This window comes from Hordeum vulgare, chromosome 1H (genome assembly GCF_904849725.1).
Source record: "Hordeum vulgare subsp. vulgare chromosome 1H, MorexV3_pseudomolecules_assembly, whole genome shotgun sequence".
Taxonomy (NCBI): domain Eukaryota; kingdom Viridiplantae; phylum Streptophyta; class Magnoliopsida; order Poales; family Poaceae; genus Hordeum; species Hordeum vulgare.
In genome coordinates this window covers 41,997,999-42,011,244 of record NC_058518.1, presented here as the reverse complement: position 1 = coordinate 42,011,244, position 13,246 = coordinate 41,997,999, and the positions used below count along the sequence as shown (strand labels likewise).

The following is a 13,246-nucleotide window of genomic DNA, read 5'->3' as shown; positions in this document are numbered from 1 at the left end:
CTACCACCTGTTAAATACCAGCCTCTCAACAATGTCATGATTACCTTCAACCTGTTCGACCTAGCAAACCATTGATTGGCTATGTTACCGCTTGCTTAACCCTGTTGATAGCGTTGCTAGTTGCAGGTGCATATGCTTCCATGCGAAAGCATGGGTTCCTTGTTATATCACCATATTAAATGCTATTTAATTTAATGCACCTATATACTTGGTAAAAGGTGGAAGGCTCGGCCTTTTCTAGCCTGGTGTTTTGTTCCACCTTTGCCCCTTTAGTTTTCGGCTACCGGTGTTATGTTCCATACTTGAGCGCTCCTAACACGATCGGGGTTGTTATGGGGACTCCCTTGATAATTCGTTTTAGATTAAAGCTGGTCTGGCAAGGCCCAACTTTGGTACTACATTTGCCTAATAACCTAATAATAATGCATAGGGACCCGCCGGCACCCGCGGACTAATTTAAACAACCCCCGGGCCAGTGCTCCTCATGAAGTTGGTCCAAAACAGAGCACTATGCGGGGCCACCGCGAGGAAACTCGAGGTTTGGCACTTGTACGCGTCGCTTATCCGTCGTGTCCTAAGAACGAGGTACGCGACTCCTATCGGGATCGTCGACACGTCGGGCGGCCTTGCTGGATTAGTTTTACCTTTGACGAGATATCTTGTGCATCGGGATTCCGGTGATGCTTTGGGTAATCTCAGAGTTGAGGTTTTCCACTAGGGAATCCGACGAGATCGCGAGCTTCGTGATTGAGGATTTCTATGCGGCTTGTGGTAATTTGTGATGGACTAGTTGGATCACCCCTGCAGGGTTAAATCTTTCGGAAAGCCGTGCCCGCGGTTATGTGGCAACGTGGAAACTTTGTTTAACACTGGTTCTAGATAACTTGAAGTTAACTTAAATAAAATATCTCAACTGTGTGCGTAGCCGTGACTGTCTCTTTCGTGAGTTCCTTCTCCGATCGAGGACACGGTGGGGTTATGTCTGACGTAGGTAGGTGTTCAGGATCATTCATTTGATCATCAGTAATTACGTCCGCTATACGTAGATCTTCCCCCTCTCATTTCTTGTACTCGTAAGTTTAGCCACCAAATATATGCTTAGCCGCTGCTGCAACCTCACCACTTAACCATACCTTACCCATTAAGCTTTGCTAGTCTTGATACCTCTGGAAATGAGATTGCTGAGTCCCCTGTGGCTCACATATTACTACAACACCAGTTGCAGGTACAGGTAAAGGTTACTTGACGCGAGCGCGTTGATTGTTCATTTGGAGTTGCTTCTTCTTCTTCTTCTTCATCGATCTAGGATGGGCTCCAGGCCGGCAGCCTGGGATAGCAAGGATGGACGTCGTTCTTATTTTTCTCGTTTGTTTTCGTCCGTACTCGGACCCTGCTCTTACTCTTGATGATTATGTAATGTACTGATGTGACTCTGATGTAACTTGTGGCGAGTGTAAGCCAACACTATATAAATCTCTTCTTTTCAGTACATGTACTTGTGACGATATCCATTCTTGCGACACGACGAGATGCGCTTCTATCCCTGACGAGGCCCTCGTGCCAGATTGAGGATAGGGTCGCATCATGGGCGTGACATAGATGTACTGTAAGAAGGGGATGACATACATGATTTTTTTTTGCATCAAACCTCTTGAATGTGAAGAACAAGGTTAGACTTTGTGTCTCGATTTATCTAGGTACACACGATTTAATTCTCCAAATGTACTTGTTCTAAATTGAACTTGTCCACCTAATATTTTCATACCTCTAGGCCCATAGTGTATTGCTTGAATGCATATGTCTTTTACTAATATAGTTGTATGAGAACAATCATAAGCACCGCCTAAGTAACTAGGACCATGCCTAACCAGGTTTGTTCAACCATTAGTACTTTTAGGGCATGGCTTGAGATCATATGATATTCTCTCTAATGCATGAAACTAACCTATCCACCATACCCATCCCACTTCATACGAAAATCGTAAAGTAAAATTAAAATGTACAATAACAAATTTCTTATATGTTACTTGTTTTTCTATTCCTTGGCCACCATTGATCTTTATTGAATCTAATATCATATTTTTCTACAAGGCGTTGTTTGTCATTCATCTTCACCTAGGTTCGACAACACAAAACCATGCAAAAATATAGATGTATGAAATCACATTCACTATTTTCTCTTTGGTCGAACAACTCCAACCACAATGTCACATACACATCTATCCTCGATCCACCAGATGATTAAGCGAGAAAAATACTACGATAACCACTTTTGTTGTACACAACACCCCCTATCTCTATCGGTATAGATCTTACCATGGATCTGATATCACATTCTCTCCATGATGTCTAGTGATTCATTTTTGTGAAGACCAAGCAACACTTCTGCGACAACACGCAACCACAACCTCAATCTGATAGAATCAACTCCACTATTTCCTCTCTGAATCGACCACCACCATAGTCATAGATTGACGGATTCCAACCACAATATCATATACGCTTTTATCCCGAATCCACCACCAGGTAATGAAGGTAGAAAATACCCCCATCCTTTCCCTCTCGATAATGAAGTAGTAAAGCATTGCGTACACAAAGAAGAAGCTTGTCTGCCCAAATCCATGGCAACAATCCGTTGTAGTCGTTTGTCTCTTCCTTGGTCGATATCGCTCTTCCCTTGAATATAATATCATCTTTTCTGCAAGGGGTTGCTAGTGATTCATATTCACCGAGGTTCGACAACACACAATCACAACTCAAACGGATGGAATCAGGTTCACTATCTTCTCTTGGAATTGACCCCTACCACACTTGGGTGTCGATCGATTCCAACCACAGACATATACGTTTATTCACAATCCACCATCAGATAATTAAACGAGAAAAATAGTGTGATAACCATTTTTTTCTTATAAATATCTCTCTCTCTCTCTCTTCCATGATCGATGTCGATACAATCACAAATCTAATATGACATTCTCTCCCATGTTGTTGCTAGCGATTCGTGCGCTCAAAGATCAAGGCAATCAATAGTCGCACAATCTCCATCTCATGGCAACACTTTTGCGACAACACGCAACCACAACCTAAATCAGATGGAATCGGGTTCACCGTTTTCTCCCCGAATCGACCACCACCACCATAGTCGCAGGTCGATGGATTCCAACCACAATATCACTTACGCCTTTATCCTGAATCCACCACCGGGTAATCAAGCGAGAAACTACAGCCCCTCTCTCAAGATAACCACACAAAACATCGCCACATACACAAAAGAAAAAAAAACACAGAAGAAACATGTGTGTACCCAATTCCGTGGCAACAATGCGTTGTACCCGCAGCTCCACTCCTCCCCCACACAAAAAAACACAGAAAATAAAATCGTTTCAGAAACGAAACGAGAGGGAAGCTACGACTTGTGCGCGTTGGCTCGCTCGCCCGCCTTTTGACCGCGAGACCGCAGCGACACACGAAAAAACAATTGGAAAGCGGAGGAGGATAGAAAGGAGGCATTTTTTTTTCTCTGTTAAACAATGCGGGGCAATACGCACACGAGAGCGAAAGCCACCTCGATGGCTCGATCGAGAGAGAGAGAGAGAGACCATCGCAGCTTCTTCGTCTCCTACCTCCCCCTTATCTCTTTCATCAATCCCACCACCACCTCCTTTTCTCCACCACCTCCATTATTCCCCCTCCCCCACCTCGCGCCTCTCCCTCTCTACATATACCCCTCGCCCCTCCCTTCCACACTACCCACCCCTCCCACTCCCCCCTCCTTCTTTCTTTCCCCTCCTCCCCTCTTGTCGCCATCAACCAAGAACGTACTGGAAGGAAGGAAGAAAGAGGAGCAAGAACCGAGATAGGATCGTCTCTCCTCTTCCCCGGCCTCTTAACGAGAACGCAGAGTCTCTTTTGAATCTTTGTGGCAGCGGACAGGCCTTCTTTAACCATGTGCTCCGGCCCGCGCAAGCCGTCGACCCCGCCGCTGGCGGCGCCGGCGCCCAAGGATTCCGGGGCCATGGCCTCGCTCCTCCTCGAGCTGGCCGCGGCGGACGACGTGGTGGAGTTCAGGCGGGTTGTCGAGGAGGAGAAGGCGTGCCTTGATGCTGCGGCCTCGTGGTATGGCCCGTCGGCGGTTGGCCTGGGCCGGCTCGGCGCGGAGAGCCGGACGCCGGCCATGGTCGCCGCGCTCTACGGGAGCACGGCCGTGCTGGCGCACGCGCTGTCCGTCGCGCCGGGCGAGGCCTGCCGCGCGTCCGACACGGACGGCGCCACCGCGCTCCATATGGCTGCGGCTGGTGGCGCGGCGAACGCGGTTGCGGCCACGCACCTGCTGCTCGCCGCGGGGGCCTCCACGGAGGCGCTCTCGGTGTCCGGGCTCCGCGCCGGGGACCTGCTCCCGCGCGCCGCGGGCGTGGCTGAGAAGCCTCTACGCCTGCTGCTCAAGTCTCCCGCCGTGTCACCCTCCTCGTCGCCCAAGAAGTCCGCCTCGCCGCCGGCGACGGTGGCTGCCGCGCAGGAGCCCAGGAAGGAGTACCCGCCGGACCTCACGCTGCCGGACCTCAAGAGCGGGCTCTTCAGCACCGACGAGTTCCGTATGTACAGCTTCAAGGTGAAGCCCTGCTCCCGCGCCTACTCCCATGACTGGACCGAGTGCCCCTTCGTGCACCCCGGCGAGAACGCGCGCCGCCGCGACCCGCGCCGCTACTCCTACAGCTGCGTGCCCTGCCCGGAGTTCCGCAAGGGCGGGTCGTGCCGCAAGGGCGACGGCTGCGAGTACGCGCACGGCGTCTTCGAGTGCTGGCTCCACCCGGCGCAGTACCGGACGCGCCTCTGCAAGGACGAGGTCGGCTGCGCGCGCCGCATCTGCTTCTTCGCCCACAGGCGCGACGAGCTCCGCTCCGTCAACCCCTCCGCCGTCTCCGTCGGCATGATGCAGCCGGTGTCCCCGCGCTCCTCGCCCCCCAACGGGATGGACATGGGGATGCTCAGCCCCGCGGGGTGGCCCTCGTCGCCGGCCAGCCGGCTCAAGACGGCGCGGGAGCTCGACTTCGACCTGGAGATGCTCGCGCTGGACCAGTACCAGCAGAAGCTGTTCGACAAGGTGTCCAACAACGCGCACTCGCCGAGGGCGAGCTGGGGCGCGCCCAACGGCGGCCTCGGCTCGCCGCGCGCGGCCGCAGGGTCGCCCGCCAGAAACATGCCGGACTACACCGACCTGCTCGGCTCCATGGACCCGGCCATGCTCTCCCAGCTCCACGCGCTCTCACTTAAACAGGCGGGCGACATGTCGCCGTACAGCTCCATGCCGGACACGCAGCTGCACATGCCGACCTCGCCGATGGTGGGCGCGAACAACTCGTTCGGCCTCGACCACTCCATGGCCAAGGCCATCATGACCTCCCGCGCCTCCGCGTTCGCCAAGCGTAGCCAGAGCTTCATCGACCGCGGCGCGCGCGCCCCGGCCGCGCGCTCCCTCATGTCGCCGGCGACGATCGGCGAGCCATCCATGCTGACAGACTGGGGCTCTCCCAGCGGCGGCGGCAATCTTGACTGGGGCTCACCCGGCGGCAAGCTGGACTGGGGCATGCAGGGAGACGAGCTGCACAAGTTCCGCAAGTCGGCGTCCTTCGGGTTCCGCGGGCAGTCCGCCATGCCGGCGGCCTCCGCAGCCACCTCGGCCGAACCCGACGTCTCATGGGTGAACTCTCTTGTCAAGGATGGCCACACAGGCGACCATTTTCCGCAGTGGCTGGAGCAGGAGCAGATGGTGGCCTGATCCCACCCCGTCGACGACGATCGATCGATCACTGGCTCATAGCGTCTAGCTGACCAAAGTTCTTTCCTTCAAATTTTTTTCCACCCTTTTTTATCTGCTTAATTTGATTCATATGAGATGGTTCTTTATTAGTACATATATGCTGTTCACAAAAAAATAATATTGCTCATCAGCAATATCAGCATGGATGCCCAAAGGGAGCCTTAGGTTGATTAAGAACAGCCACAATATTTTACCTCTTTTTCCCCCCTTTCCCTTCGGTTTATAAATAGCTGTATACAAGAATTCCATCAAGAGTTTATTTACTTGATATCTATACATACTTTGAGACCAGCAAGATTTGTTTTGTGTGCTTCACTGTCTCTTGATTGATTAATCAAACTTGTGCAAATATTGTACTCTTCTCATGCCAAAGTAAACATCAGTGGAAATGTTCAACTGTTCGTCAGCATATAGTATATGTTCTTGGTTCCTGCATGATCACACCTCCCTTTATTTGATTCCATCCCATTCCATTCTCCAAAGGAGTGGATCATAAACCAATTGGCACAATTTGATATGGCTTCTCCTGAAGTGGCTGGTGGGCCACATGATGTGAACTGCAGAGCAATCACAGCTTAGTTTAGTGGAGATGGAGGCGTCATGCACCAATTATATTATTAGTGCTGTCAATACTAATATACTATCATCAGAAAGGGAAGTGCCATGCACCCAAAGCAAGCACATAGAGTAGGATAATTATTATTGTTCTTGGCTGTGGGTTAGGCGCAGAGCACAGAAATTAGGCCCAAAATTCTGGGCACAAGCGTCACAAGGATAAGCTTTGATTATCTGCTCAGTTTTATTAATGTTGCCAATGTTGATCTTTTCCTTTGACAAGATCATTTTCTTCTAGAACATTGGACCTGGGGCAACCCTTTTCCTTGTTTGTTTTTTGTTCACCTGCTGGTTAGAATATGATGAAACAACAAAGTATTGATGTCCATGCTGTCTCTTGTTTATTTTTGTATGCGGGTGCAGCTGCTGTGTTCCCAATTATTTGCAGCTGTGTTCTGGTATTCAATTCCTAGCCATGCTCATTGCTCAAGCATTGTTCTTGCGGTTGGGGCAGATTTTTGGACTATCCTGGCTCTACAAATGCGCATCCAGATGTCTGGGCTATTAACAACGTAATCTCCAGCAGCATCTCTCTGTTGTTTCTGCTGCTTATATTTATTTGTTATTCGTCTCTCAGTGTGTTTAGGCTTATTTTGGTATGGCAGTTGTACTATAACATTCCCGTTAAATTGAGATCATTATAGATAATTTCTTGTATGAGCATCTGCTTATTCCTTATCCAAGTTGGAGCATCCACAACCCGACTTGTCAAATTTGCCCCCTATATGTCCGCCGATAGCACCTGATCACCCCTCATTTCTTCACCCCCGCAACCGCCTCCCTTATATCCGAACCCCCAAATGCATGCTACCCCGTGCAACATGATCAAAATAGTATGTAGATAAATTTGACATAGCATAGATCGGACATAGCAAGTTTGGTTACAACCGGAACATATCATAGCAAGTTCAAAAAGATCGAACCTAGCTAGTTCATCCGGTTGTAGATGTTCTTGCAAACGGCTATGTTTCGAGGTTCAAAACATATGAAATGAAAGGTGAGAGGACTATCACTGAATGACAAAATTTATCTTCATTTTGCTTCATTTATCTCACTGAACAATAGACTAGCCACATTTGTTTTCCACGGCAATTTGTATCAGGAGTTTATTATTATTTCTATTATATATTCTTTTGTACTTGCTTGTACTCTACTCGACCTCTGCATTATGTTTTCTTGCTTTGTATCTAAGTACCATTTTACACGAATGCGTCCTAAGCTAATGTATTTCCTTCACCCATTCGAGGCTGCAATTTACTTTCTCCGTTTTTAAATATAAGTCTTTTAAAAAGTTTCACTAGAAAAATTATATATGGGTATATATAGACATACTTTAGAGTATAGATTCATTCATTTAACTCCGTATGTAGTTCTTTAGTGAAATCTTTACAAAGACTTATATTTAGGAATGTAGGGAGTACAATGTAAACAGATGGGAACAAGCTGTTTACCTACTAATGAATGATTGAGCCAACCTACATAATTTAACCACCCATGTAACCTGTAAGATTTGTTCTGATCATGCTTGCTTAAGGGCTTAACAAGGTTGCAGTCAAACCATTGTCTGCGAGACTAATCCAGTTGCTTGGGCAACATGCCCAAACGACATAAAACAAATCGATTAAACTATGAAACATGTTTGCGTCACAAGGAGAAGGAGGTTTTACTATATGGGTGGCTGGTGGCTGCAATTCGGTCTCCTGTTCCATGCGAGACATTCAAACCTCCCTCTGAAAGCAATCATAATCCTAGTTTAATCCCTAGTTTAATCATCGGTTCGACGAACGGCGACAATTCCTGTTCCAGATAGGTTTCAGATCGTCACATCCAAACCAAAAACCAGCCTCAGGAGTAGTTATCTCCAAAACCCTGATTAAGAAGTGGCAGAGCACCTTTCATCCCCCTGGGTTGGATAGAAAACTGAAGCTCTCCTGCTCACCGGCCTGATCACAGGGGCATCGCCATTGTCGCCGACGTCGACGTGGGGATGACCTTTCTTAAAGGAATGGCCACATCATTGACCTCATCTCCGCGGAAACTTTCCGGCAAGTCGTTTTCCGGGTTTTTGGTTCTTGTGCGCCGGGGAGGAAAATTCAGAGCGTCCGACTCCGACCTCCCTGAAAGTTTCCCCGGCATCTTCTTATCGGGATGCTGTTCGTTGAACCTTGATCTGTTCCGATCCACGGAATCTCCGATAAATCTCGCGGGATCGAGATATAGTTAAGTTATGTACCCAGATCAGGACTCGGTTTAGTGCAGCGAGTGATGAGAAATTCAGCACCATAGGACAAGGTTTACACAAGGGAAGATTAGGTCAACTAACTCATACTAATATATTGTTTGGGTTATTCAGGGGCTAGTACAGAGATGGAGCTGAAATAGGGAGGGAAACATGTACAGCTGTATGGAGACTTGGAGAGGAACGAAGTTCAGGTTCTTCAGACCTTCAGGCTCGAGAACTTCTGAACATACATATCTCCACTGTAACGCTTGGATATTCACTTCATGTTGTTGGCATCATCATCAGCAGATTCAGCAGCAGCTTCTGTAACAAGAATGTTTTCGCATCCGGAGCGACCGTCAGCTTCATCCTTGTTCAGTACTCTGAAGATTTTGGCAACATGTTTGGGTGCTTCTTGCAGATGGAAGAGCAGAAAGGGTAACCATGTACAGTTATTCAGACCACAACCGGCTGCATAAGCTCAGCTGTGTGCTCCCATATGAGCTGATCAAGGATCTCTGACCCCATCTCCGCTGCAATGTCGCCACCACCCCTAGCTTGCCAGTTGATGACGCATATATCTTGCTCAACCATCCTGCAGATGATTCGCCAAATGCCGGTCGCATCCGGGGTGATCGCCTCGGCCTTGTTCTTCACCACTCTCCTGTCCCTCCTATCCCTGTCTGAACATTTTGATACACAGGAGGAGGAGCTCGCTGCTGCATGACGCGGGTCGCCACCGAGATTGTCGGAGTCGGCTTGCAGTGGCTTCCTCCTTGATCCCTGCTGCTGCTGCCTCGGCGCCGCCGGCAGGGTTTCGCCTCCATCTGGTAAATTCAGTGACGATGATGCCTCATCAGTACATGAACAAACAAATTGATCAATATGTAGTAAGCAGTACACGGCATGGTTCGCTGAATCAGTGAATTAGTTGGTGCAAGGAGGTAAGAGGGACCATGTCAAAATTTGCCAAACTTCAACAGTGTTTTCAGACGCAAATTGATCGATGACAACTCGATTATCGCCTTTTTTTTGTTCCACGCGATTGTCGAACTGGGTCTGATGACCAAGTCAAATTGGTTACTAGCTACAGTATGTGAATCTGGAGGCCACACTGATGCGTTGCAATCAGGGAGCTGGTTCCAGATCTTGTGCAGATAGCAGACTGGGTGGACAGGGACAGGGTGATTAAGGCGCAAGAAGAAGATGTCTCAGAAGCTTAGATTACACCTGGTTTAAGAAACTGGAATAGATTACTTGCATAACCAAGCTTCAGACTTGGACCACCAAAACCGTGCTGGATGCAACTACTGATGCACCAAACTGAAGGAAGAATATTTTTCCTGGATGCCCCAAATTGAAGAAGGAATATTTTCCCTGACTCGTTCCTTTAGTTTCGACTTTAGGCGTCCTTTGGTTCATAGGATAGGGAGTATCATAGGAATAGGAAAACATAGGAAATGAGATGACATGTATCTCAAATCCTATAGGAAAAGAGATGTCATTTGATTCATAGGACAAGATTTTTTCCACTGGGTCAAGGCTAACGTTTTTTTCCCCTATGAATTACTCCATCTGTTACAAAATATAAGTGTTGTGGTTTTACTTCAAATCTGAACCACGACACTTATTTTGGAACCGAGGGAGTACAAAGGATTGGTTCCTATCATGTACTTAAATAAGATTCCATTCCTATGAAATCCCTGTAAACCAAAGAAGGCCTTACAGATAATCTTTTTTGCTATGTTCTACTGGTAGCACACAAATTCTCATAAACTACGACTTTTAGCTGGTGCCTTATCTGCAAGTAAGTGAGGACATGGCCTGTCACTGTTAAACTATGGCCTTTTTTCCAATTACTGTGCTAATAATTCAGATGGGCCACATGGTAATTGCAAATTCAACTCTCTTTTCCTTTTTTTTTTCTGAAGGTTTGTGCGCATCTAACTGTCCCAGTCATGTGTTGCAATCTGCACCAGAGCTTGTGCAGCTTACAGAGTTGGACAGGGACAAGTGATCAGGGCACAAGAAGACCAAGCTCCAGAAGCCCAGTACACTAGCCAAGACTTTTGAACACAAGGTACTGTACACTTGCTGACTTAGAAATCAAAAGCATTGTATACAAGGACCACAAGCTTGTCCCTGTTGAAACTATTGATGCCCAAAATAGAAAATAAGTGTTTTTTCCAGGGAAATCAGTTCATTACTAGTATATAAACTCTGAGGAGTAATCACTTGTTGTTGCTCCCTTCGTTGCAAACAGACGAGGAAATGAGCTGCAATCACCTGAGCTTTCATAATGCACTGGAGTAGCACTTGATTCAGCTGTTTTTTATTCTGAAGTTACTTTTTTCTTTTCTTAATAAAGTGAATTTCATGGTGCACTGGAGTAGCATTTGATTCCAGCCGATTTTTTATTCTGAAGTTACTTTTTTCTTTTCTTAATAAAGTGAATTTCATGGTGCACTGGAGTAGTATTTGATTCCAACTGATTTATTTTTTCTGAAGTTACTTTTTTCTTTTCTTAATAAAGTGAATTGATGGTGCACTGGAGTAGTAGGAGTAAGCAACTGAAGATGACGAAGTAAGCAACTGAAGTAAGCAACTGAAGAGGCATTAATGGGCAGGAGGCGAGGACAACGAACCTGAGCTAGGCGAGCATGGCTCCACTTCTTCCACTGAAGATGACGAAGCGGTGGTGGTCGTCGACGACTCCTCCTGCCCGTCTCGCGCCTCCAGCACCGACACCGGGCTCGAGTTCTCCAGGCCGCATTCCTCCGCCGACGCTGCCGGCCTCCTGCTCCGGGCATGCTCTGGCTCGGCCTCCTCGTCGCCTCGCCGCCGCCGCGGGAGCCTCCTTCGCCCCCGTCTCTCTTTCTTGGCTCCGTAGCCGTGCATCGTCCTCTTGCCGCGCCTGCTCCCGGCCTTCTCCGCGTCGTCATCGTCGTCGCTGATCGACAACCCGGCGGCCTCGAAGTCGTCGCCGCCGTCGTCGTCCGGGGTGAAGCTGAGGAGCAGGAACTCGTCGTTCTCCCGCCTGAGGTACGTGGGCCGGTCCCGGAACGAGGCGGACGTGGTCCGGGCCACCCTGCGCCGCGGCGCGTCCCCGAAGCAGCACGGCGTGGGCGAGGACCAGCCCTCCGCGGAGCTGGCCGAGCGGCTCCGCCGCAGCGTCGCCTGCTGGTCGCGCGCCGGCGTCGGCATCGCGTCCAGGCCCATCAGCCTGGCCACAATGCAGGGGCTCCTCGCCGCCGCCCCCTCCTCCTCCTCCGGCCCCGCGGCGCCGTCGCCTCGCCGTGGGGCGTGGACGGTGCTGCCCGCATTGCCGGCGGTGTGCGCGCAGAGGAGGCGGCGCAGGAGGTCGAGCGCGAAGGAGGACTGCGCGAGCTTCGCCATGCGCTCACAGCTCGAAGCTGCTCTGCATGGAGCCGGAGGGAGGGAGGAGGGGATGGGGGAATGTCGGTTCCTGTTTCGAATTGCGGGTGGAGGGAAGGATTAATGGAAGCTACTCCACTGACGGCATAAATGCTTGGCATTCATTACAGTAGTACTGCTGTTTTACCCCTGCGTTTTACCACTATACTAGGAGCGGAGCAGTACGCCACCTTTGCGTAACGGGAAAGGCTTCACCGTCTCAGGTGCAGTAGTAAAAGAGAAAGAAAAGGAAATCGAAACCCCGGTTTCACCGCCGCCATTGGCCGTGCGTAGCTCCCAACTGCTGCCGTCTCAAAGGTGCCTGCCTGCCTGCCTGCCATGAGTGAGCTAGCAGCTCGTATTGTTTCCTGAATTTTCGAAACGAAGCCTGACTCAGCATGTGTGATGGATGGCTTTGTTTCCTAGTTAGTGCAATCTTTCCTTGAAGAAGAATTCGGAGCGGTTTGTCGGTATGATTGCAAGTATTACTACAAACTTGAAATTTGAAAACAGCAGTAGTTGATTGAGAAAGGACACGACCGGATCGATAGAGCAAAGCGTACGGTACGCCCGGCCAAGGAAAAGTTGGGAGGCAGGTGCGGAACGGGCACGAAGCAGAGGACAGACAGACAGACACACTGCGGGCGGGCGCGGCGGGGCGGGCTCGGCGTTTGAAACGGGGAGTACGTGACGTGCTGCATGTACAAGTGGGCGACGGCGAACGGCGGTCGCGTCCGGCTTTTGGCGCGTCCTGTGTGTGTGGCACGGAGAGGGCCGTTACGGGGTTGACACATGGTGGCGGGCCAGCGTCGGGGAGGGCATCGGGGCCCGGGGCCGCCCGGCGTCTTGCGGCCCTTGGGCGCAGCTTCCTGCCTGCCTGCCACGGAGAGACGGGACGGGTGGGATGGGATTGATGGGGTCAAGTCACCCAAGGCTGCGGGTACTGGGCAGTGGCAGGTGCGGCAGCAGCGTAGCGTGGCGTGGCGTCTGGTCTCAACAGTGAGGCCCGCTTCTAGTAGGACTGACACTGCCAGTGGTTTTGGTCCGGTCTGGTCCGGTCCGGTCATCTCGCTGGGCTGCCTGCGCGTCGGTTCTACCAAAGGTCTTTATTAACCGTCGCCTCCGCTTATACACTAGTTTTTGTTTTGATCTTGGCTTCTCCTGCCTGTGAAACG

At 49.9% G+C, this 13,246-nt stretch overlaps 2 protein-coding genes across 2 annotated transcripts; one reads left to right on the top strand and one right to left on the bottom strand.

The window, feature by feature from the left end:
• Positions 1-3,743: 3,743 nt before the first annotated feature.
• LOC123411913 (zinc finger CCCH domain-containing protein 33-like) lies at positions 3,744-6,116 on the top strand. The gene has a single exon (XM_045104905.1). The coding sequence runs from the start codon at positions 3,950-3,952 to the stop codon at positions 5,777-5,779; it is 1,830 nt and encodes a 609-aa protein (XP_044960840.1). The 5' UTR covers positions 3,744-3,949; the 3' UTR covers positions 5,780-6,116.
• Positions 6,117-8,745: 2,629 nt separating this feature from the next.
• On the bottom strand, positions 8,746-12,549 carry LOC123396330. The gene is made up of 2 exons (XM_045091291.1): positions 11,303-12,549; positions 8,746-9,484 (listed from the first exon to the last, which is right to left on the bottom strand). Exons 1-2 carry the CDS (start codon positions 12,051-12,053, stop codon positions 9,114-9,116), a joined length of 1,122 nt encoding a protein of 373 aa, XP_044947226.1. The 5' UTR covers positions 12,054-12,549; the 3' UTR covers positions 8,746-9,113.
• Positions 12,550-13,246: the final 697 nt, after the last annotated feature.

Coding starts and splice junctions, on each gene's coding strand:
- LOC123411913 (XM_045104905.1), top strand. CDS start 3,950: ATGTGCTCCGGCCCGCGCAAGCCGTCGACCCCGCCGCTGGCGGCGCCG.
- LOC123396330 (XM_045091291.1), bottom strand. CDS start 12,053: ATGGCGAAGCTCGCGCAGTCCTCCTTCGCGCTCGACCTCCTGCGCCGC. Junction 9,485..11,302: donor GCCATGCTCGCCTAGCTCAG/GTTCGTTGTCCT, acceptor TGAATTTACCAG/ATGGAGGCGAAACCCTGCCG.